The sequence below is a fragment of the Caretta caretta genome, chromosome 1 (assembly GCF_965140235.1).
Source record: "Caretta caretta isolate rCarCar2 chromosome 1, rCarCar1.hap1, whole genome shotgun sequence".
Classification (NCBI taxonomy): domain Eukaryota; kingdom Metazoa; phylum Chordata; order Testudines; family Cheloniidae; genus Caretta; species Caretta caretta.
Window position 1 is genome coordinate 259,472,137 of NC_134206.1, and position 20,851 is coordinate 259,492,987.

At 49.2% G+C, this 20,851-nt stretch overlaps 1 protein-coding gene across 2 annotated transcripts in view; it reads left to right on the forward strand.

Annotated features, from left to right (window-relative positions):
- The window catches only part of MICALL1 (MICAL like 1), a 30,116-nt gene that overhangs the window by 1,720 nt on the left and 7,545 nt on the right, over nt 1-20,851 (forward strand). For both annotated transcript variants that reach the window (XM_075123867.1, XM_048833752.2), the window contains exons 2-9: nt 6,812-6,860; nt 10,731-10,872; nt 12,090-12,193; nt 14,585-14,721; nt 15,952-16,553; nt 17,106-17,169; nt 19,144-19,505; nt 19,817-20,295. In XM_075123867.1, coding sequence (XP_074979968.1) covers nt 10,788-10,872; nt 12,090-12,193; nt 14,585-14,721; nt 15,952-16,553; nt 17,106-17,169; nt 19,144-19,505; nt 19,817-20,295 — 1,833 coding nt within the window. In that variant the 5' untranslated portion in view covers nt 6,812-6,860; nt 10,731-10,787. The remainder of the gene's footprint in view (nt 1-6,811; nt 6,861-10,730; nt 10,873-12,089; nt 12,194-14,584; nt 14,722-15,951; nt 16,554-17,105; nt 17,170-19,143; nt 19,506-19,816; nt 20,296-20,851) is intronic.

The window sequence follows — 20,851 nt, forward strand, 5'->3', positions numbered from 1 at the left end:
CCTATCTCTGGAACTGTCACTATCAAATCCTTCAGGATAATCTGACCAGGACAGTAGGAAGTAAATGGGAAGTGATGTTCCTAATACCATCCCATACCCTGTCCTCCCCAAAATGGGCCTAGACAGTATTACTGCAGCTTGTGTCTGATATGCACTATTCTGTTGGCTAAGGCATTTTTGCATTTATTTTGAAAATTCCCAGTGCTATCTCAGTCAATAAGATTCTTCCTTTCCAACAACTGTTTATAAATGCAGAGCATGTATGGACAAAGCGCTGGAGAATATGCTGTAGGAAATGATCCTGCATTGGCCAGGAATGAGGGATGGACAACTGTTACCTAACAGGTTTCAGAGGAACAGCCGTGTTAGTCTGTATTCGCAAAAAGAAAAGGAGTACTTGTGGCACCTTAGAGACTAACCAATTTATTTGAGCATGAGCTTTCGTGATGAAGTGAGCTGTAGCTCACGAAAGCTCATGCTCAAATAAATTGGTTAGTCTCTAAGGTGCCACAAGTACTCTTTTTCTTGTTACCTAACAGATATCCTTCCTAGGCTCCTGTGATTCCGTATGTATGCATATTTTTTCAGTGGAGGAGGGTTGTGTGCTGATTCAGCTTCTTCCTGGTCTGATTAAGTGCCAGGGAGGAGGGCATGCTGCTTCAGTGGGGGACTTTCTGATCTTGGGTTAGGGGAGTGCCAGGTGCAGGCTTAACTAGTATAATGCTGCGCTGAACACCAGAAACGAGTGGTGATGACAGTGGAAAATAGCCTCTAGGGCTTCCCACCATGCTACTGGCTTGGAATTTAGTATTCTAAATTTTGCAGGAGGCCCTAGGGTAGAAGGGGATGGACTGACAGACAGATTAATGAGAGGGACAGAGACAGGTGAGTTTGGAAATGGTGTTGCTGGGGGTGATGCTCTCCTCCTGGAGAAACCATATAACCAGATAGGCAGCTGAGATGATTCCCACTCCTCCCCCAAGCTGCATGCTGTGGCCAGCTCAGAAATCCACCACCTGTCTGTTCCAGTCTTTGCTGCGACTAGTGATCTGATGCTCTCCCCTTGCCCCCAGTATACACATTTCTTCTCACCCATAGGCAAGTCTCTTAAATCTGACATACAGCACTGCATGTTCCTTCCACAACCAAGGCATTTTTCTTACCACCCCAGCTGAGGTTGCTTAGCACAATAGACTCCTCTTTTGTTTAGGTGCCCTCTGGATGGCCTTCTATTCCAATAAAGATTGCTACCCAATTAACAGGAGACACTGTTTTAATATTAATGTGGCTGAGGAGCTGCAGCACACATCCTGTTGCAGAACGGGCCCATGTAGTTAGGAGAAGGCACATGTGCGATGGGTATAATAGACCCCTGGCGCTGCTGCAGCTGCTGGACCCCCAGTTGCGGGCTTTTGGGGGGAATTTTTTATTTATTATGCCCCATGCAGGTTCCGGGGCAGCTGAGGAGGCGGTATGTGCTATCCAGCTCCCTGGGTTCATCAGTAATCTCCCTGGATCTGGCCAATGGGGGGGAAGTGGCGCTTGGGCCTCTGGCCAGCTCGGGGCTCCTCTGTCTGACGGGGGGCTGCTCTCGGCGCTCCTCCAGGTGTGTGTGGGGTGTCTCAGAGCTCCAGCTGCGGGGGTGGGAGGTGCGGGCAGAAGGGGCGGAGCCGGGGCTAGCCTCCCTGAAGGGGGGCTCCAACCACCACCCATGAGAAGGCGCTATCTGAACAGGTGGGCTAGAGTTCAAGTCTATTGCCTGCCTATTTCAGGAGTCACCTGCACAATGCTCACCGTGGGTCACTAGTGTGGAAGATGCAAACTAAAACAGGGATGAGTAGCAATTCATACCGTTTTTATTTTTGCATTTATCTTGGCAATTGAGGGGCTGAAAAGCAAACCAACAGGGCCAGCATGAAAGTGAGATACCCAAAACCCTACAGTAAGCACCCCGAAGTCATCTGAAGGCTTCTGCGTTAAGTGGAATTACCATCCCCTTAAGCAGCGGTCATTGCTCTTAAATATCAGTGGGCTCAACTTTCCCTGGCAGATGTCCTAACTAAGAGCATCTCAGTTAAGTGGAGTGAACTGTATTGTAAAGACAGACCTAGGGCCTTACAAGGACATAGCAAGTTAAGGAAGAATTTTTCAAGGGGTGGTCGAAGGGTTTGTGTCATCACCTCTGATTTCAGCCGCTTCAGCATGTCTTGATTTGGAAACTCAAGGATATGGAGTAATAAATCTCTCAGACAGCAGAGCAAAAGCATTCCCCCTGTTCTTCTAAATTGTATTTATAAAGCACCTTCAATCCTCTTGGTAATAGGATCTGGCTGGTAATTGTGAATAGCCTTCTACTACAGTTGCATGGGCTTCCAACGTGATGGGCCATTCCAGCCGCTTTCAGACAACTGTGCTGCTGCTGCTCAAGCCGATTGCAATGGTGTGAACCCAAGAGACCCTGAAGTTCTGGATACACATGCATTCGTATGCTAACACGTTCCAGCTCCATCAGGGTGTGAAACAGCATATGCATGCAGCGGCTGTGCTGAGATGGATGGCGCTCAGTCATGGAACTCGCTCCTGTGTAGTAATGCTCACCCAGCGCTCTGCTCCGTAGGGTTTCTCCTGGTTCTAGAGTGTCTCAGTTTGTGTCTCTCCTATTTATCTATCAGTTATGTGTAAAGCATCGAGCCTGTCTATTATCTGGATGCTCTTGCTGCATGGGGTGTCTGAGTGTTCAGCCCAGAACAGCTGCTGTACCCCCAGGTGAGATGTACTTGTCTTGACAAGTTCTTCCCCTTCACCTCCAAGCTGTTTGAGAAGAGGGATGTGATGCCTTTTCATGAAATTATGCAGAGACCATAGCCTGTCTCTTGCCATTGTTGAAATTAAAGCTAGTTTCCATCCTTGCTCTCCTAAGTCCACTCAAACGAGTCCAATTAATTTGAAATTCCACAGGTGGGATCTTATTGCTGGGTGTAGATACACCATCCTGGAAAGCTTCAGGCAAACGGGACAAGACTTTTGGAAGCAAGGAGAGTCTAAAAAAAGCAATGAGAGGTGCAAGTGCTCAGCACCTTTAGAATCTGGCCCAAGATAGCTGAAGTTGGGCACCAAAACAGAGGGGTGTTAAAAAGATGAGCCTAAGCAATTTGCTGCTAGGGTACTGTGGTCTCTGGGGCTAGGCACAGGATTGGGAGTCTGGAGATGTGAGTTCTAATTCTGGTTTTGACCCTCACTGGTTTTGTGACCTTGGGCAAGTCACTCAGTTTCTCTGTGCCTGTTTTCCCCATCTGTAAAATGGGCAACAAAGGTCAGTCTCCTGGCTGAGACCTGGACTGAGATTCTGAAAATTTGGAAAAAGAAAAGGAGTACTTGTGGCACCTTAGAGACTAACCAATTTATTTGAGCATAAGCTTTCGTGAGCTACAGCTCACTTCATCGTACTCCTTTTCTTTTTGCGAATACAGACTAACACAGCTGTTACTCTGAAAATTTGGGTTCAATTTGTGGCTTTGCCACAGACTGTGAGTGTGACCTTGGGCAAGACACTTAACTTCTTTTTCCCCATTTGTAAGACTAGAATAATATACCCAGCCCTACTTCACAGGGGGCTGAGAGGATTAATTAGCTAATGCTTGGTCAGTGCTTTGAAAATCTAAAGCACAATCTAAGTATTTAGTGGGCTTCCCTTGCAGCTTGGTGAAGCAGGAAGCAGCTATGTATGTGGGAGAATGAACATCTCTTCCCATTTCCTTGCACTGCTGCCTTGCGCGGAGGTTGTGGAGGGAGACTTTCAAGGTATAGACACCGAAAGAATAGGACAATGTCTGGCCTCGGCATTTTTGGTGGAGAGAGAGAAGTAGACGTACACTGAAAACGAGAGGAGAAGGAGGGACACACCATAGCAACATCAGATCTGAAATATATAGTCGAGTCATCGGTTCAAATCCCGGCAGGGTCAGCTCAACTATTCCTCTTTGAGAGAGGTAGATTTCTATGCAGTATGCTGTGTGGATTTTTCAGACAGGGTCTTAAAAGCTGAAGTCCTCCCTGGTATGTGTGGCCATTAAAGAGCCCACAATGTATTTTGGAAAAATACAGGAGTTTGCTCTAGTATTTGCTGTACAAAATGCCCCCTGGCTCCCAATATTTTGTGGGCTTGTTGGCTGCTGTCCTAAACCACAGAGGCCACTACTGCTGCTGTATCTATGTAATTGGCAAAGCATCTTTGGATAAAAGATGCTATATCCATGGAAATTATGACTCCAAGTGTGTTCTGCTTTGTTGGGACTTGCTGAATCAGGGCAATCATGCTCCTGGGATGTCTTCCAGGAAACTGATTTAATAATGAGGAATGGTAATACAGATGCTTCATCAGGACAGTATTCCCATGAATCAGGTATTATGGGACTGCCTTAGGCTGATGCCAAAGTAGTGGTATGTATTTAGTGAGGTGCCAGATAGTTGTGAAATTCTAAATTCTGGTATTTCAATCCAGGAGTCGCCAAATAAAGCTAAAGGGGTGTATTTTCCTGGAGGCTTACTGATCTGCAGCACCCAAATGCACTGGAAGGCCCTACCCCAATCTGTATTAGTTATTCCCTCCCTGGGTGCTGTTGTGTGCCCCAGGGAGCAGAACTCGGGCTCCTCAGGGCCATATTATGGAGATCTAAAAGAAGGAGTGTGAGGGACGGGAAAAGAGGGGGATGGGCTGAAACCTATCCACCTTTTGTGTGCTACTTTCTCACCATGTAGATCTGAGGGAGGAGACCAAGTGGAGTATAGTGTTTGTGGAATTTATTCTCTACAATCAAAGTTGAGACCCTTCCACCCTGCCTTACTAGCAAAGCAACCTGTGTCTTCACACTCCCAATCTTTGGTAACGCTCATCATCATCTTCTTTTCACATGCACACCTCACCCACCCAAGCAGAATGGGCCTGTCTGAATAAAGTGGTTTTGGGTTGGCAGAAGAGATTAGGGATAGGGGTGAAGATTATTTTGTATTTGGTCTGGCTTTGGATGCTCCTCACTGGCCAGTGCTATGGTTGCTACAAACTCCACCAAAACCAGTGCCCAGTTTCCAAGCCAATCATGTACACAAGGAAAGCTAGGAAATTCAAATGACAGTTATTATTTTTGAAAAGGGAGATACAAAGTTAACATACTCCAGTCAGCCTTCACTCTGGTCTCGTGTCACTTCTCTCGTGTTGCTGAGCTTCTTGTTTTTAAGAAAAACAGAATGAACAAAGAATTCCCAGACCAAAAAAGCCCTTTAGTTTGAGTTATGATCATAAATATTTATGGGGAAAACACCTGTATGGACCCTTATCTTTAAAAATAAACCACACAGACAGCTGTGAGCCAGTAAATCCAAAGTTAAGGTTATGGATGATAGAAAAAAATGCCAAATATGAAAACGAAGAGCTAAAATACATCAAATAACCTTAACTCAGCCCTTGTATTCCCACATCCTCCCATTACAAGGTACAATGCTCAGCATACATGGGGATGCGGGTTGGGGTGTGTGTGGACACATTTGTATGTGCCACTTGCTTGACCAGGGTCTAGCCTCCAACTCCACCGGTCTTTGGTGAGAACAGCAACACCAATGTTTTGCTTCTGAGCAGAGGAAGTATATTCTTGCTGTGTCAGAGACTGTGACTGGGGTTTATTTCAGTCTCTCTCACAGATTTCCTGTGCAACCTTGGGAAAGTCACTAAGGGACTTTCTTCCATCCGTTCTCATGCTGGGAGTAGTCTTATTGCCTGTCTTTGCACTAAGCTTTGTTGTGAAGCTAAACTGGGACAGTAATGATGAGGACATTTTGTTTTCAGTGTAGCCACAACCAGTAAGATTCCTCCTGGGTTAAAGTACTAAATGTAAGTAAGAGTGGCCCATTCTGACCTTTAATTTCTGGGCTTGTGTCCTCGTCTGTAAAATGGAGATGATACTTATCTACCTCACAGGTATGCTGTGATGCGGAGTTCATTGTTTAGTGTAGAATGCTGAGATCATCAGCTGGACGGTGCTGTAAAAAGCACAAAGTGATGCTGTCATTACACTTCTTATGCACACCACAGACATATGCAACTCCTATCCTATATTTTCCTCACACCAGGTACTGGAAATCTTACAACCATTTTAACCCATTACTCTCCACACTGGTTGGGCCTCCCCGGCACAGGATATTTTAAACCCTTGCAGATAGGCTACATATATGCTCCACTGGCTATGATTTAAGTTGTCTACAGTTGCATGTGAAATGCCAGAGTATGCTATGGTTTAAAGTGTTCCCAGATGCCTAGATTCTTGTCTGAGTCAGCAAGGCATCCAGTGTTTAACATTTTATCTAGCTGCAATACTGTATTGGATTGATCATCTGCCTCAGATGGGGGTGTTGGGGAGATGAGGGCAGAGTTTTTGTAGTCTGGGACACTTTTTCTGTGTTTCTCCATGTTTGGGGTTTTTTTTGATGCGTAATCTTAAATCTTCTACTCTATCACAGTGGGGCTTCAATACTGGCTGGAGCCTTTAGGTGCTATTGGAATACAGATGATGATGATAAAGTCTGAATTTCCTGGCTTTCAGCCCTTTGTGTTTTTTCAAATAACAAAATTCTCTTATGGTCTCTTGCCCTGTTTGCAGTCTTAAATCTACTTTAAGAAAGGTTTTGTTTGTCTGGGAGTTAGGCTTTTTGTTGTTGAAATGCCCTTGTAATATTGGTTGTCCCTTGAACCTGTTTGTGGTGTCTTGCAGAGCCATTCCTCCCCTTTCTCATATCACTCCTCTGTGCTTTCTTGTTCCAGAGATTTTGATTCACTCTCCAAGGACAATGTCTACGAGAACAACCACCTGGTGAGTCCCCCTGACGCCTTGCACTGAGGGAAAGAGGGAGTCATGGACGTGGGAAATAACATGATAGACTACGCAGTGTTGGCATAATGTGCACTCGAGGGCTGGGGGATGTAGTGGGAGTCATCTGTACAAGGCAATCTGTTCACTCTGGATAAGGCAGAAGCTTACCTGGGTGAGTTAGGGGACCTAAAGTGTCTTCTTTCGCACGTTCTAAGCTTCCATTAAAGAAAATATAAGCTTCTAGTTTGTCGTTGCCAAGATAACTTTCCAAGTGGGAAACCAATGTGGTGGCATCTTGACAGCTCCATTGTTTCTGCTGTTCTGAACTTTGCCAAACAGCTGAAGATTGAAGCTAACCAGAGTCTGGTTAGTTTCACAGCTGCTGTTCCCAACCTCATGGGCATCAGTACAGCTGTCTAGATTCTTGTCAGCTTCACAGCGCTCCTTGGAAAAGCTATCATTTGCAGTAGAGGCAGGCACTGGAGTTAGTGACAGGGGAGGAAGGCCCAAAAACCAGAGGCTGAGAGTAGAGTCGAAGATCAGTGACCACATAGAATATCAGGGTTGGAAGGGACCTCAGGAGGTCATCTAGTCCAACCCCCTGCTCAAAGCAGGAGCAATCCCCAATTTTTTGCCCCAGATCCCTAAATGGCCCTCTCAAGGATTGAACTCACAACCCACATCTTCCCTGTCTTCCTTGCAACAGCCAGGAGGCATGGGTTGGCTTAAATTAGTGGAGACCCTCCTCCTTCACAGCAGCCAGGAGGCTCTGGAGGAGAAAGGAGAGAGAGAAAGCTCCTGTCTCTCAGCAGCTAAAGGTATGGCAGAGCGGGAGCTTCACATCTATCAGACACTAGCCAGAAGCTGACATAAAAGATGGAGCCCCTGAGCATGGTCTAGGGACAGCATCCTCATACTTCCCAGCAGCTGGTGGCACGAGAGCTGGGTTTCTCACCAGGATGGACTTTCATGTCTTGACAAGTAAACGACTGGTAGATGTTTTCAAGTTTTGTTTGATGGGATGCACAGCAAAGGTGCTAGATACACACAAACCACAACCAGAGCGGCTCCTAGTGAAGTATCACGCTTGAGGAAGGAGCGGTTCCTGGGCTTTGGTGGCCCAAAGGGCAGTATGATCCTAGGGGAGGGACATTCCTGAGGCCAGCACAGTTTCTGGTGAAGTGATGGTCCCAGAAGTGGTGTGGTGCCAGGTAGAGCCACTGCTCTAGGAGAAGACATGATCCCAGGAGTGCCCTCCGTGGAACAGGACTGAATATGGTGTCCTGGGGATGATAGTGCTTCAGTGAAGCAGTGTTCCCTCACCGCCCCATCTCCTCCAGCAAGCCCCACTGTTTGGTGCTCACTGGGGTTGGAGAAATATGCTTATTTGTTCCCCTTTGGCCTGAGAGGTTAGTGGTGGAATGTGCTTGGATCCCCTTGTGGCTACCAAGTGAGTGTAAACAGGAATCCAGTGAGAATGGAATGGTGAGGTTGTCTGACAATATATGACATGGGAGAGAGCTGGAAAGTCAAGGAGCCATGGAATATAGGCATCACCAGGGCTCATGGAAGGCTTGGGTTCAAACGAAAACAAGTCAGAGGAGCAGCTGGGGATCCCAGGAGTTCGCCCGAAATAATCACACACTCCCATGAACTGAGCTACAACATTTGGGGTTCATTCAATCTCGGAGCTTCCCATACACTATACTCCCACAATGGGATTCTAGCCCTGCTGTCTTCCACAGTCAGTCTGCTTAGACCCTTAGCCCTTCTGCTGTCTGGCTCTGCCTGTAGAGTATTTGTGAGCCCCTTTATGTTATCTCAGGGTTTGTTTTGCCAACCCTGGTTGAGGCACTTGAATGGCAAAGTAGCAGGCCTCAGCAATCCTATCTCAGGGCAAAGATGCAGTAGGTCAGCTACAGACATCTGGGCTGCTGCCAGAGAAGCAACAGCAAGCACAGATATTTCGCTGCAGTGAGGGCAACAGCTCCCTCTGCTGGGCAAGCTTTAATGGCACCACAGAGTCCAACCATGTCCTGTGTGCTGGGCCTCATTATTCCTGGCTGGCAGATGTCCTGTTTGACCATGAATTTATCTGTCCATGAAGGTACTTTATCTGCCCCCCATCCCAGTAGTATCTGCGCACCCTACACATAGTAATGGATATATTCCCCATAACACTGCTGTGAGGCAGGGCAGTATTGTTGTCCCCATTTCGCAGAGAGGGAACGGAACCCAGGCACACACAGATTCCAGGGCTTGCCACAGGTCATACAGGCAGTCTCAGATGGGGCTAGCAATTGAACCCTCAGCCCCCATCCAGTGCCTTAACCACAAGATCATTCTTCATCTCTGAAGATGAGACTGGAATCTTGGCACGGTTCCTAGTGTGGCAAGTGCCCACCTGGCTGAAACCACTGTCCCACGTAGTACTACTGGGCCATGTTATTGGTGGGAGACTGGAGACTAAACTTCTTGCTTTCTCCCCCCTCAGGTCATAACTCTGAGGAGACTTCCTGGAAAGAGTTGGGAACATGGTAGAACAAGCACACTGGGTGGTATAGCAGGGGTGAGAGGAGAGGGGAGGGGTGATGGCTGGAGGGTCACTGAGAACAAGGGCACCTCCATCACTAACCATCCCTCCTTTTTATTTCCTCTGATATGCAAGTATGTCCATGAGCCTCTGTTTTCCACAGGGTGGATTTGATTTAAATCAAATTGATTTAAATCATGATTTAAATCACTAGTCAGGAAGACTCGATCTAATCATGGATTTCTACATAAAAGTGCATTCTTGTTGGTTATTATAACCTTAATACATGTTCTTCACAACTCAGAGATAGATGTAGGTTTCATTTTTAGAAGGTACACATTATACATTTTTAAACAGTGATTTATTTTGAAAACTTTCAGATTAGTTTTACAGCTGTATCAGAAAATGAATGATTGTTTGGTTATTTCATTTATCAGAAATAATTGAAGCAGATATTTATGACGTCATTTTGGGAGGTGAACTATCTCCAATTCAACAGGTTAATTATTAATATTTGGAGAATTTTCTTGCTATGCTGTACTAGGAGAAGAACATCACCAGACAGACATTTAAATTGTTTTATTTAACTAAAACAACAATGTTAAGTACTGTGGATTTTTTTCTTCAACAGCAAACATAATATTTTAACAAAACAAGCATATGTCCCTTGCTTCTCACATTTATCTCCAGACTTCTTCTCCTTGTCCAGATCTATTCCACCCCCAACAATCTTCTATTCATTGAACTTTTTGAAACTTTTCGCTTTTAGAGAGAGATAAGGGATTGTCTCTGTGTACACAAATTTGCAGAGGGACAGTTGGGTTCAGGTCTGTTATTTCTCACCTCTATATATTTAAAAACATTTTTGCTGTTAACAAGCATGTTATCTCTGGAGACACAAATCCACAGTTTGAGAACTGCAAAACTAAGCATCTCTGATGGTATCTTCTAGACTGAGCACTGAGTCCCATTGGGTAGATAGAAAGATCAACCTAAATAATCTGTACAGAAGCCCCTGGAACCCCATACAACTGGGTCCCTAATCCATGAACTATTTGAACTCATTTACAAAACTTTTCTTAAACATTACATGAATATATTGTCTCATACTATAGAATTAGAATTTATAATCCCTATTTCATGCTGAGATATCTTTGAGCTATAACATATCTTAATTAACTATCTTTAGATAGGTTTTTTTCCTCAAAAAGCATTTTATCCAAAAAATCTGATTTTTTTTAAAAAAAATTTTAAAAAAATCATTGATTTTTATCCATCCTGGTTTTCCAGTGGGCTTCAGTTTTAACTCCTGTCCTCCCTCTCTGGAACTCTCACAGGCCTTTGAGTTGGCAGAGCGGGAGCTGGGGATCCCCGCCCTGCTGGATCCCAACGACATGGTCTCCATGGGGGTCCCCGATTGCCTCAGCATCATGACCTACGTGTCTCAGTATTACAACCATTTCACCAGCCCCAACCAAGGTGAGAGCTACGGCCTATCCTTCCAGCTTCCGCCCTGACCCCCTCTGTGTTATTTAAGGGAACTCAACCATGCTTTTGCAATCTCTCACTGTGTCCCTCTCCACTCGGGTAGTGAACTCATCACAGCTTCCTGTTTCCAACCCAGTGCTTCCTTTTCCAGCCCAGTGCATTCCTGTGGAATGTGCCACTTCAGGAAGTGACTGGGGAGGAGCGGGGGTGATTTGGCCTCCTTAAGTTAGCAGAAAGTATGCTTGAGTTAATCACCATTCTCATAGCCCAGCAACAGCTGGGAGGGCAAGTAGGTCTCATGGCCAGGAAGTTGGTGAGGAGAGAGTACCCAGATCTTCCCTTGTTTCCATCTTCCTTTGGGGATAGGCATCGCAGCTGCAGGTGCTGTTGTACTTCAGGGTGCCCTGGATGGTACCTGGCTCTCACTGGTCCCACTTGAACAGTGAACAAAGGGCGGGGGGAACTGGAGTGATAAGAAGCTTAGTGCCAGCTGCCCAACAGAGCATCTTTCCTGTAGGGAGCTGGGCTTCCCACTCATCCTTCCTAGCTCTACTCCCCTGATCTAACCCCCCAGCCCATAACAGCTTATAGTAAACCTCCTCCTGTCTAATATGCACACCAGCCCTTCTCAAGAGAGACCCTGTGTCCGATCTGAGGACTCCGTCCAGGTGTTAACAGACTACAGGTGCTCCCCTCCCTCCAGGTGTTAGTGAGTGTCAGCCCTGGTTGTAGTAGGGGTTTTGTCATATCCTGAGGTCTGCACTCAGGAGCGTGCGCCCCAGGGGGCTGTAATAATACTTAGCACTTACCCAGTGCTTTGTATTCTTTAAGCATTATCTAGCTGATCATCACAACACCCTGTGAGATAGTTAAGTGGTGTTATCTCCATTTTACAGATGGGGAAACTGAGGCATAGAGGAGGTGAGGGCCACAGAAGGGAGGGCCACAGAAGGGAGGGCCACAGAAGGGAGTCGTCAGAGCTGGGATTAGAATGCAGGGCTTCTTGATTGTCAGTCTTGTGGCTAATCCATTAGCCCATGCCTCTCCCTCCTTCCTGGAACAGGTACTGAGGTGTAAAAAGTGGTGAGGTCCCATCGTGGGTCACAAGGCCAGATGATTTTCCTACACCATGTGCTTTGGATGAATCATCCACTTCTGTCAGTGGCTGATTCCCCTTTTTCTCTGATTCTCTCTCTCTCTCCCTCCAGCCAGAGTCCCTCCGCCCATGAGGCACCCGGCTGCTGCCTCATCACCCCCTCTGCCAGCTCCCAAGAAGCCTGTGCCTGCAGCGGAGAGCACCCCAGCACCACAGGTACCTCATCTATTGTAGCAAGGTTAACCCCATCTTTCAACTTTCTGTGCACTGTACTCATCAATGGAGCATCTGAGTGAGCATCTGGCACAATGAGAGGAATCCAAACAGACGGTCTGTTGCATTCTCATGGCGATCGGGGGAGGTCACGGATGACTGGAAAAAGGCTAATGTAGTGCCCATCTTTAAAAAAGGGAAGAAGGAGGATCTGGGGAACCACAGGCCAGTCAGCCTCACCTCAGTCCCCGGAAAAATCATGGAGCAGGTCCTCAAGGAATCAATTCTGAAGCACTTAGAGGAGAGGAATGTGATCAGGAACAGTCAGCATGGATTCACCAAGGGCAAGTCATGCCTGACTAACCTAATTGCCTTCTATGACGAGATAACTGGCTCTGTGGATGAGGGGAAAGCAGTGGATGTGTTATTCCTTGACTTTAGCAAAGCTTTTGATACGGTCTCCCACAGTATTCTTGCCAGCAAGTTAAAGAAGTATGGGCTGGATGAATGGACAGTAAGGTGGATAGAAAGCTGGCTAGATCATCGGGTTCAACGGGTAGTAATCAATGGCTCCAGGTCTAGTTGGCAGCTGGTATCAAGCGAAGTGCCCCAAGGGTCAGTCCTGGGGCCGGTTTTGTTCAATATCTTCATTAATGATCTGGAGGATGGCGTGGATTGCACCCTCAGCAAGTTTGCAGATGACACTACACTGGGAGAAGAGGTAGATATGCTGGAGGGTAGGGATAGGATACAGAGGGACCTAGACAAATTGGAGGATTGGGCCAAAAGAAAACTGATGAGTTTCAACAAGGACAAGTGCAGAGCCTGCACTTAGGACAGAAGAATCCCATGCAATGCTACAGACTTGGGACCGAATGGCTAGGCACCAGTTCTGCAGAAAAGGACCTAGGGGTTACAGTGGACGAGAAGCTGGATATGAGTCAACAGTGTGCCCTTCTTGCCAAGAAGGCCAGTGGCATTTTGGGCTGTATAAGTAGGGGCATTGCCCTCTATTCAACATTGGTGAGGCCTCATCTGGAGTACTGTGTCCAGTTTTGGGCCCCACACTACAAGAAGGATGTGGAAAAATTGGAGAGAGTCCAGTGGAGGGCAACAAAAATGATTAGGGGGCTGGAGCACATGATTTATGAGGAGAGGCTGAGGGAACTGGGATTGTTTAGTCTGCAGAAGAGAAGAGTGAGGAGGGATTTGATAGCTGCTTTTAGCTACCTGAAAGGGGGTTCCAAAGAGGAAGGATCTAAACTGTTCTCAGTGGTAGCAGATGACAGAACGAGGAGTAATGGTCTCAAGTTGCAGTGAGGGAGGTTTAGGTTGGATGTTAGGAAAAACATTTTCACTAGAAGGGTGGTGAAGCACTGGAATGGGTTACCTAGGGAGGTGGTGGAATCTCCTTCCTTGGAGGTTTTCAAGGTCAGGTTTGACAAAGCTCTGGCTGGGATGATTTAGTTGGGGATTGGGCCTGCTCTGAGCAGGGGGTTGGACTAGATGACCTCCTGAGATCCCTTCCAACCCTGATATTCTGTGATTCTCTGGGACATGAGAGTGAGTGAGTGAGTGTGTGTGTGTGTGTGTTTTGGTGTGTGTTTTGCTTTGTGGTGGGTTACATTGGGAGAAGGGTTCAGCTTGAGGAATTCTCTTTCTCTGGAGGTCTTGGGAATTAAATGCTGCTCACCACCTGCTTCATTCAGTGAAGAGGGGGAAGAAAGTGCAGTGTGCAATGCAAGATTGTTCTCTGAGAAGCCAAAGGTTCCTGTGTAACCCCAAGACCCTTCCCTTTGGGGATGATGGAGTAAGGACACAGTCACTGGGATGGGTGTGGGCAGGGGATTGCCCTTCCCTTCCCAAAACTCTGCCTCAGGATTCAACAGCAGGCAGGGATGTCTCTTCCCTGGGATGGACTAGGGCTGTGACTGAAGCCCCTGAATTGGGTAGGGGTTAGAAATGTCCCTTTCACCTCTTCCCTTCCTGGATCGGGCAATGGTTAGGAAGGAGGATGAGGATGTCCGTTCTGTGCTGGGACAGGACTCAGGGAGCCTTCCTGGGGATTGGGCTGGGGGATTGGGACAGCCCTTTCTCCGGGACTGGCAGGGGATGGGCTGAAACCTAAATGTGGGGGGTGAGATAATTGCTATTTCTTTATATTGTCCTGTTCTTCTGGGTGGAGTTACACCCGAAGTTCAGCTGCTGAGCAGATCTCTCTTCTTTTACTGCAGTAGTGCCTGTGGCCCCAGTCAGGATTAGGACCCCATTGTGCTGAGTGTGGTACAGACGCTTCGTAAAAGACAGTCCCTGCCCCAAAGAGCTTCCATTTGAAATACACTCTGTCTCGATTGCTGCCCCTCCAGTCTGCACTCTCCTTGTGTTCTGCCTCAGGATGATGTTGCCGAAGGCTTGGCAGAGCGATCCCAGCGCAACACGCTCAGCAGCACCTGTGCGGCCTGCCACCAGCACGTCCACCTGGTTCAGCGCTACCTGGCCGACGGCAAACTGTACCACCGCCAGTGCTTCAGGTAAGCCGCCCGCATGCCCAGAGCAACCCTCCATCGCTGCCCCTCAGCACAGGCAAACTGTACCGCCGCCAGTGCGTCAGGTAAGCCGCCCCCAGGCCCAGAACAACCCTCCATCGCTGCCCCTCAGCACAGGCAAACTGTACCGCCGCCAGTGCGTCAGGTAAACCACCCCGAGCCCCAAATTAACCCCTCCCTGCCTGAGTTGACCTGTAGCCACAGCCAGGTGTTACCACCAGATTAATGTTGTCTGTGTGTTTGTGTGTGTCAGAACACTGACACTGAGGTGTTGGAACAGACCAGTAGGCCAGTCCAGGAGCCTGTCTGCAGCCGTGACTAATGACAGGAGCTTTTAGAGGAAGGCAAAACAAACTCTAATACATATCCCTGTGCAGTACTGTCTGATGGTAGGAAGAGGATTTCTACCTGTTGCTGTCTCATACCCTGAAGACTGAGGATTGAGACCTTGGTAACTTTACCCTACATGTTGTATCTCCAAATGTTCTCTTTAGCAACTTCTCCTTCTTTATTGACTGTTTTGAGTGATTCGCCTCAGTAATATCCTGCAGCCGTGAGTTCCATGGGTTAATTGAGGTAAAAATAGCCTCTTTTCTCCATGTTCAAACTTTCTGCCTTTTAATTTCATTGCATCCTCCCTCAGTCTTGAGCTTATTTCTCTAGATTTCAGCGTAAACAATGGTAAACCAGATGTCACTACAAGAGCCCTGAGTGCCCTGGCACCTAATTGATCTTACAGCCACCAGCTGCACTGAAACCAACAGGAATCAACCAGCTCAGCTCTTGTGGTAGTGAGTGCTTGAGTGGGCTTTTCTTTTTGGCTCTCATTGTACATAGTAAGGACATACCAGCCCGAGCAGGGCTAACTTCCTTATTCCTGATTTGTATTACGGTAGTGCCAAGAGAGCCCTGTTCAAACAAGTAGTGAGACAGGCCCTGCCCTGAAGAGCTTATAGTCTAACTAAATATGGCAAAAGGTGAAAGAAAGATTATTATTTCCATTTTATAGACAATGGACAGAGGCAAAGAGAGATTGAGTGACTTGCCCAGGGAGTCTGTGGCAGAGTTGGGAACTGAACCCTGGTCTCCCGAGTCCCAGTCTAGTGCACTAACCATATGGCCATCCTTCCTCCCTCCCTCAGCCTTTTAAATCTTCCCTCTTGTAGAAGGCCCTTTTCCCACCCTCTCAGGACAGTTTGTGTCTCTCTCTGGCAGGTGTAAGGAATGTTCCAGCACACTACTCCCTGGATCCTATAAGCCTGGGCCAGAGTTGGGCACTTTTGTGTGCACCCAGCACCGGGGCAAACTGGGCCTGAGTGGGAGGACGGAGTGCAGGCCCAGTCCTGACTTTCAGCACCTGGGCAAGAGGACTGAGGCTGGGGCAGCCACTGTGGGTGAGGATGTCCCCCCCTCGGAGGAGGAGGAGGAGGGGAAAGAGGACGGTGTCCAAATATGCCTGGCAATTGCATCAAAGAGCCACCCACCAGGAGAGAAGGAGGCGGGTGCAGCGGAGAAGGGCCACGCACCCAATGGAGCAGAGACAGCAGCGTCCCCTGTCCGTGCAGAGAATGAAACACTCCGCTCTGAGCCCTGCTCCCAAACTCCACCCAGGCCTCCTCTCCCCAGCAAACCATCAGTGCCCAGCCAGGACAAAGCCAGCCCACTGGATGGACGGCTCAAGGACACTCGTCCCACCCCCGCCCCAAGGAGGGGGGCAGACGCAGCAGCCCCGTCACCACCAAGCTCTCACCCCGTCCCTCGGCCTAGATCCAACCTGCAGAGTGAGGCCTCTGAGCCAGGACCTGGCCTGGTGAATGGTAAGAAGGTGCAAGGATGTCGTGTGCGGTGGTCCCCATTTCCCCATTGCAGTGCAGCTTACGCTCAGCAAAGCCTCTGTCCCCGATGAGGCTCAGAGATGCCGTTCCCCAGCCCCTCTCAAAGTGACACCCCCAGATCTCTGATCGAACCTTGGTCTTGATCGCTGAGCCTCAATCTGCCAGCTGTCCCCAGAAGGGGCAGAGTAGTGCAGATGGGTCTGGTGCCCTAGTGGTACGCAGTATTTGGGCCTGACAGAGTGTCTCAATGGCGCGTTAACAGCCACTCTCCCCAGCGCTGCTCCACAGCTTGCAGGAGGCGTGAGTGAAGGCAGCTGCAGGAGGTGTGTTTGGGTTAACAAGATCACCCAGGCTGGAATCTGGCCTGCGTGCTGCGGCTGACACCCCTGTGCCAAGGGGGAAAATGCTGTGGGATCTGCAGAGAGCAGGAGCAGCCAGAAGACAACAGGAAATCCATTGAGCTTTTCATCTGCTTCCTAATGGCCTTTTGGTTTTCTTACCATGTGTCCTGTATCTTTCCTGTTGCCTGTCTAGGTAGGGTACCTGAACCCGGCCCCCCAGTCCCCAAACCAAGAGGGAGACCCACCTCCTCAGATCGGTAGGTCCTTTGGCTTGCCCTGAAACCATATGGAACAGAAGGGATTGTGCATGTGGTTAACTCATAACCTCTCCTTCCAGCCCCACCCTGCCCTGGCTGATCAGCTGGCATTGGGGAGGGCGGGCCTTGTGGCTAAGGCCTGGGGAGACCCCAGTTCTGTTCCAGGCTGGGACTCAGTGCAGGGCTAGGGCAGTGCTTCCCAGACATTTTACTGAGCCCGCTCACCAATTCCATTTGGTCTCTTTTGCAATTCACCCATTGGGAGTGGGGGAGAATCATAGACCAGTGTCCTTTGCCGCCTCCTCGCCCCACCGAGGGAGCACCAGCTACCCTCAGCAGCTCCATCTGCCCTTGCACCATGACCCTAATCCCCCAGCCCAGTGTGGAGGGGAGGCCTTGGCTGGAGAACATCCCATCCCTCACACACCCTCCAGTGGTGGCTCCTGTCCTGTGGGGCTGGACCCAACTCCCCACCCCAGATGTTGCAATTTGTGGCTTGGGGTTGCAGTCCACCCTGTCATGACAGAGGGGCAGCTGGGCCAAACCTAAGTGGGAAGCTGGCCCCAGCCCTGTAGGACAGGAGCTGCTGCTGTGGGATGAATGCAGGGCGGCTTTGCCCTCCAGCCGCCCTCTTGGGGCCTCCCCTCTGCACTGGGCCCACAACCCGTGTTGAACCTTCCTGCAATCCACTGTTTGGAAACCACTGGCCTAGAGCAAGTCCCTTCTCTCCTTGTGCCAGCCTTTCCCCATCTGTACCTGGGGGGGATAGTGCAGTGTCTGCCATTCAGGAAGACTTGTAAAGCGCTTGGAGGTCTTCATGTGAAAGGGGCTGTGGAAAGGCAAAGAACACATTTAGTACTCGTATCTCAGTGTCTGTACTTTGGCCCGTTAACCTTTTACCCCCAATCGGGGATATTGCAGATTATGTATTCCTTACGCCATCCGATCTTAAACTGAACTTGCACCCCTTGATAATCTGTATGTTATTCCCTGATAACCAGAAACTTCTGCGCTTAAACTCTGTACTGTTCGCTTTTTTAAACATCATCTTAATAACATTTTTTAAATTTGATTGATGTATTCAGGGTTCCAAGCCACCCTGAATTGGCAACACTGAACAGCTGGGGAGGCGGAAATGCTTGACTGCCTGGGGGAATATTCCACTGGGGAACATTCCTGGGCGGGGGTTTCTGTTTTGTGCGTATGGCTGTAATGGTGACACTTTGCACCTATACAATGCTTTTGGTCTAAAGATCTCCAAGTGATTTCCAAACACTGGTCTGTATCATTGTCCCCATTTCGAAGAGAGAGAAACTTTGAGGCACATAACGAGTAAAAGCACCTCACCTGCTTCAGTGAGCCGTGGGGCAGTTGGGCACCTGTGACATTTTCTTGAATTGATTATTGGCTGAAAACTGATTCAGTGAACTGCCCCCACTGCATCCCCCTCCCCAACTCATTGTGTAAAGAGAAGTGACTCGTGCTGGGGGAGGGGCAATTCTCCAGCTCAGCCAGCATGCCCAAAGATCCCAATAAACAGCCCAGCTGGCTGGAGCTATTTGCTTATGAACCCCACGGCCCCCAGCCATTAGCAGCATGTCCACTAGGGGTGGGAGATGGTTTAATCTTTCTTGCTGTGGTGCGAATGGGGGATGGGAGACCGTCCTCATTTCCTGGGACTGGCCAATTAATATAGTTTGCCAGACAGTGAAATCAGGGCACAGATCTCTGGTTCCCAGCCTCGTTAGTGAGGCTGGAAGGTTTGTGCTTCCCCAGCCTGTGAACCCACGCGCCCAGTCATACCCTCAGCCTGTCTCTGGGGGTGAGTGCTCTGCAGAGAGAAGGCAGGGGGAGCCTTAACCTGATGTTTTCCCCCTTATGAGCAATGTCCTACCTGGTTTGTCGTGAATTCTCTCTTCCATGTGTCGTCCTCATCCCCTCTCCCTCCCTGGCCCCACTCTTCTCTTCATCTAGAGCGGGAGCTGCTGTGAGACCAAAGGACCCTCCATGGATTGCGTTGGTCCAGCCAGAGCCCAAGAGGAAGCCGGCTCCTCCCCCACCAGGCAGCGGCCAGGAGACCCCCTTGAGGGCTTTAGAGGAAGAGGAGGAGCAGGGGAAAGGGAGGGAAAGGGAGAGCAGATCCGCCAGCAGGGAGCCCAAAGCCTACAACCCCTTTGAGGAGGAGGAGGAAGGTGCAACACCAAAGAGCACGCCAAAGCAGGATCAGAGTGACAGCATGACAAAACCCACTCATCCCTGGTACCGCATCACCCCCACCAGCAGCCCCAAGACAAAGAAACGTCCGGCTCCACAAGCACCCAGCGCCTCCCCCCTAGGTGAGTCCCTCCCACACAGTTCCATGCCCAGAACATCCTACACAAAACTCCTGTCTCTGTCCCCTTTGGACACCAGGGATAGGCAGCCCCGGCGCTTTCACCTCTCCAGCAGGCAGGGCAAATCCTAATGTCTATGCCAGCTGGCTGGGCTCTGTGCTACCAAATCCTGCTTCCCATCCAGCCTCACAGGGTGGGGGTCTGAGGGGTCTCGCTCCTGAAGGTGCCTCTTGAAGTCTCCATCTGTAGCTGGTGTGTGTGTGTGGGTATTTGTTACTTCCCGTTCCCCTCTGACCTCTCTCTTTCCTTTGTAGTTCACCACCCCATCTCCAGGCTCTCTCACTCAGAGCCATCCTCCTGCACCCCATCACCTGCCCTCAGCCTTGAGAGCATCAACTCCGAGTGTTCAGCCAAGGCTGCTGGTGACCTGGATGAGGCTTCAGTGCCCAAGAGCTCCTCCGAACCCACAGTCCATGCGCCGGCTGCTTCCAAGATCTCCTGTGCAGACACTCCACTCACCAGTGTCTCCTCCAGTGAGAGCCCCGCAGCCCCAGCCAGCCTGTCTGCCAACTCCTCCTTCTCTTCCTCCAGTGAGCTGGCCAGCTCCAGTGGGGAGGCACAGGGGGGAGCTCAGCAAACCAGCAGGAGCTTTTCTGCCAGCAATTTAAAGACCAGCCCCAGCCCACTGCCCCCCAAGCCTCCTGCTGGTGCTAGTCCCACACCCACCCTGTTGGCCTCAGACACAGGTGGAGGAGGCCCCAAGAATTCCCCATCGCCCAAGCCGCAGCTGAAGGTAGGTTGGTGCATTTCTCCTAATTCCTCCTTTTCTCCCACCCCTCCCCATCCCTCATCACAACAATCATCCTGTCCTCCAAGGACGCCCAGAGGAGATGCCCTTCAGTGCCCTTTGGGAGGGGAAACCCACCCTTGCCAATAGGCCTCTGGTCTTGAGCTGCTTGCTGTTTTTCCACCTCTCCACCTGGAGACATCTCCACGCTGGAGCTGAGGGTCAGGCTACCAGTCTCCAACTCTCTGCTATCATATGGTGATGTCTTCACCCCAAAGCAGCTCTGGCACCACCAAGTGGTGAGACTCTGTACTTTGGCTTTCAGTAGGAACATGCTGCTCTCGACCCATTTGTGCACCATTGTTGGCACAAAATGTGACCACCAAGAGCCAGGTCAGGCAGAGCCAGAGCTAAGATTCTCACAGTCTGGTGGGGTAAGTGCTAGGTAAATGGTAATCATGCTCTTATTCACCCTGCCTCATGGTACAAATCAAAACAAATGAAAACACTGCTCAAAGCAAAATAGCTTTTCATGCTGTTTATGATTAAGCTGTGGAACTCA